This window comes from Scyliorhinus canicula, chromosome 11 (genome assembly GCF_902713615.1).
Source record: "Scyliorhinus canicula chromosome 11, sScyCan1.1, whole genome shotgun sequence".
NCBI lineage: Eukaryota > Metazoa > Chordata > Chondrichthyes > Carcharhiniformes > Scyliorhinidae > Scyliorhinus > Scyliorhinus canicula.
In genome coordinates, this window is record NC_052156.1 from 3,405,129 (window position 1) to 3,409,380 (window position 4,252).

Consider the following 4,252-nt stretch of genomic DNA (forward strand, 5'->3'; position numbering starts at 1 on the left):
GAGTTCAGCCAGTCCGGATCCGGATCAAACACCAGCAAAACCCGGAGCGGAGCCTAGCCCGTCCGGATCCGGATCAAACCAGACCAAAACCCGGAGCAGAGCCCAGCCCGTCCGGATCCGGATCAAACACCAGCAAAACCCGGAGCGGAGCCCAGCCCGTCCGGATCCGGATCAAACACCACCAAAACCCGGAGCGGAGCCCAGCCCGTCCGGATCCGGATCAAACACCACCAAAACCCGGAGCGGAGCCCAGCCCGTCCGGATCTGGATCAAACACCAGCAAAACCCGGAGCGGAGCCCAGCCCGTCCGGATCCGGATCAAACCAGACCAAAACCCGGAGCGGAGCCCAGCCAGTCCGGATCTGGATCAAACACCAGCAAAACCCGGAGCGGAGCCCAGCCCGTCCGGATCCGGATCAAACACCAGCAAAACCCGGAGCGGAGCCCAGCCCGTCCGGATCCAGATCAAACACCACCAAAACCCGGAGCGGAGCCCAGCCCGTCCAGAGCCGGATCAAACACCACCAAAACCCGGAGCGGAGCCCAGCCCGTCCGGATCCGGATCAAACACCACCAAAACCCGGAGCGGAGCCCAGCCCGTCCAGAGCCGGATCAAACACCACCAAAACCTGGAGCGGAGCCCAGCCCGTCTGGATCCGGATCAAACACCACCAAAACCCGGAGCGGAACCCAGCCTGTCCGGATCCGGATCACTCACCGCCAAAACCCGGAGCGGATCCCAGCCCGTCCACATATGGATCAGAAACCACCAATACCCAGAGCGGAACCCAGCCCATCCAGATCTGGATCAGACACCACCAAAACACGGGGCGGAGCCCTGCTCATCCGGATCCAGATCAGAAACAACCAAAACCCAGAGCGGAGCTCAGCCCGTCCGGATCCGGTTCAGACACCACCAAAACCCGGAGTGGATCCCAGACCGTCCAGCTCCGGATCAGACACCGTCAAAACCCAGAGCGAATCTCAGCCCGTCTGGATCCGGATCACACACCGCCAAAACCCGAAGCAGAGTCCAGCCTGTCCGGATCCGGATCAGAAACCGACAAAACCCAAAGCGGAGCCCAGCCCGTCCGGATCCGGATCAGAAACCACCAAAACCCAGAGCGGAGGTCACCCGTCCGGATCCGGATCAGACACCACCAAAACCCGGAGCGGAGCCCAGCCTGTCCGGATCCGGATCACTCACCGCCAAAACCCGGAGCGGATCCCAGCCCGTCCACATATGGATCAGAAACCACCAATACCCAGAGCGGAACCCAGCCCATCCAGATCTGGATCAGACACCACCAAAACACGGGGCGGAGCCCTGCTCATCCGGATCCAGATCAGAAACAACCAAAACCCAGAGCGGAGCTCAGCCCGTCCGGATCCGGTTCAGACACCACCAAAACCCGGAGTGGATCCCAGACCGTCCAGCTCCGGATCAGACACCGTCAAAACCCAGAGCGAATCTCAGCCCGTCTGGATCCGGATCACACACCGCCAAAACCCGAAGCAGAGTCCAGCCTGTCCGGATCCGGATCAGAAACCGACAAAACCCAAAGCGGAGCCCAGCCCGTCCGGATTCGGATCAGAAACCACCAAAACCCAGAGCGGAGGTCACCCGTCCGGATCCGGATCAGACACCACCAAAACCTGGAGCGGAGCCCAGCCCGTCCAGATCCGGATCAGCCACCGTCAAAACCCGGAGAGGAGCCCAGCCCGTCCGGATCTGGATCAGACTCCGCCAAAACCCAGAGCGGAGCCCAGAACGTCCAGATCCTGATCAGACACTGCCAAAACTCGGAGCGGAGCCCAGCCCGTCCGGATCCGGATCAGACACCGCCAAAACCCAGAGCAGAGCTCAGCGCGTCTGGATCCGGATCACACACCATCAAAACCCGGAGCGGAGTCTAGCCTGTCCGGATCTGGATCAGAAATTGCCAAAACCCAGATTGGAGCCCAGCCCGTCCAGATCCGGATCAGACTCCAACAAAACCCGGAGCGGAGCCCAGCCCATCCGGATCAGAAACCGCCAAAACCCGGAGCGGATCCCAGACAGTCCGGATCCGGATCAAACACCACCAAAACCCGGAGCGGAGCACAGCCCATCCAGATCCGGATCAAACACCACCAAAAACCCGGAGTGGAGCCCAGCCCATCCGGATCCAGATCGGAAACCAGCAAAACCCAGAGCGAGTCCCAGACCGTCCGGATCTGGATCAAACACCACCAAAACCCGGAGCCCAGCCCGTCCGGATCTGGATCAGAGATCGCCAAAACCGGGAACGGAGCCCCGCCTGTCCGGATCTGACACCACCAAAACCCGGAGCAGAGCGCAGTCCAGCCCGTCAGGATCTGGATCAGAAATCAGCAAACCCGGAGCAGAGCTCAGTCCGTCCGGATCCGGATAAGAAACCGGGCATCAGGAAAAAACAGAGCAGAGCCCAGCCCATCCCGATCAGAAATCGGGCATCAATAAAACCCAGACTGGAGCGCAGCCTATCCGGATTAGAATCCGGCATTGGGAAAACCCGGAGACGAGCTCATCTTGATCCCGATCAAAAACCGGGCATCGGGAAAACATGGAGCGGAGCCTGTCTGGATCCGAAACTGGGCATCGGGGAAACCCAGAGTGGAGCATGTCCGGATCCAGATAAGAAACCGGGCATTGGGTGATGTGACCACCGATTCACGCAAAACAGATGTAGCTGTAAACTATGGCTTTAATCGACTAGAACAGTGCCTGCCTGTGACTGCTCTGCTACTGAGAGCTGCCTACAGGGTTACTGTGCTTTATATCTCAAGGGGAGGAGCCAGGGGCTGAGCCCACAAAGGCACCAACATTCAGCAGGCGCTCGGGAATGTGGATTGGGAGCAGCTGTTTAAGGGTAAATCCACATTTGAAATGTGGGAGTCTTTTAAGGAAAGGTTGATTAGAGTGCAGGACAGACATGTTCCTGTGAAAATGAGAGATAGAAATGGCAAGATTAGGGAACCATGGATGACGGGTGGAATTGTGAGACTAGCTAAAATGAAAAAGGAAGCATATGTAAGATGAAGATGACTTAAAACTGATGAAGCTTTGGAGGGCTATCGGGAAAGTGGGACAAATCTCAAACGCGCAATAAAGAGGGCTAAAAGGGGTCATGAAATATCTTTGGCTAACAGGGTTAAGGAAAATCCCAAAGCCTATTATTTGTATATAAGGAGCAAGAGGGTAACTAGAGAAAGGATTGGCCCACTCAAGACAAAAGAGGGAATTTATGCATGGACTCAGAGGAAATGAGTGAGATTCTTAATGAGTACTTTGCATCGGTATTCACCAAGGAGAGGGACATGACGGATGTTGAGGTTAGAGATGGATGTTTAAATACTCTAGGTCATGTCGGCATAAGGAAGGGGGAAGTTTTGGGCATTCTAAAAGGCATTTAGGTGGACATGTCCCCAGGACCGGATGGGATCTATCCCAGGTTACTGAGGGAAGCGAGGGACAAAATAGCTGGGGCCTTAACAGATATCTTTGCAGCATCCTTGAGCATGGGCGAGGTCCCAGAGGACTGGAGAATTGCTAATGTTGTCCCTTTGTTTAAGAAGGGTAGCAGGGATAATCCAGGGAATTATAGACGTGTGAGCTTGGCAAACTGTTGGAGAAGATACTGAGGGACAGGATCTATTCACATTTGGAAGAAAATAGATTTATCAGTGAAAGGCAGCATGGTTTTGTGCAGGGAAGGTCATGTCTTACAAACCTAATAGAATTCTTTGAGGAAGTTACAAAGTTAATTGATGAGGGAAGAACTGTAGATGTCATATACATGGACTTCAGTAAGGCATTTGATAAAGTTTTCCATGGCAGGTTGATGGAAAAAGTGAAGTCGTATGGGGTTCAGGGTGAACTAGCTAGATGGATAAAAAACTGGCTGGGCAACAGGAGACAGAGAGTAGTGGTGGAAAGGAGTGTCTCAAAATGGAGAAACTGACTAGTGGTGTTCCACAGGGATCCGTGCTCGGACCACTGTTGTTTGTGATATACATAAATGATCTGGACAAAGGTATAAGTGGTCTGAGGAGCAAGTTTGCAGATGATACTAAGATTGGTGGAGTTGCAGATAGCGAGGAGGACTGTCAGAGAATACAGCAAAATATAGATAGATTGGAGAGTTGGGCAGAGAAATGGCAGATGGAGTTCAATCCAGGCAAATATGAGGTGATGCATTTTGGAAGATCTAACTCAAGAGCAGACTATATG

General features: G+C 54.4%; 1 protein-coding gene across 1 annotated transcript; it reads left to right on the top strand.

Annotated features, from left to right (window-relative positions):
* The first annotated feature begins 754 nt into the window (after window positions 1-754).
* LOC119973628 (pollen-specific leucine-rich repeat extensin-like protein 1) lies at window positions 755-1,786 on the top strand. Its single transcript, XM_038812009.1, has one exon. It carries the CDS (start codon window positions 755-757, stop codon window positions 1,784-1,786), a length of 1,032 nt encoding a protein of 343 aa, XP_038667937.1.
* Window positions 1,787-4,252: the final 2,466 nt, after the last annotated feature.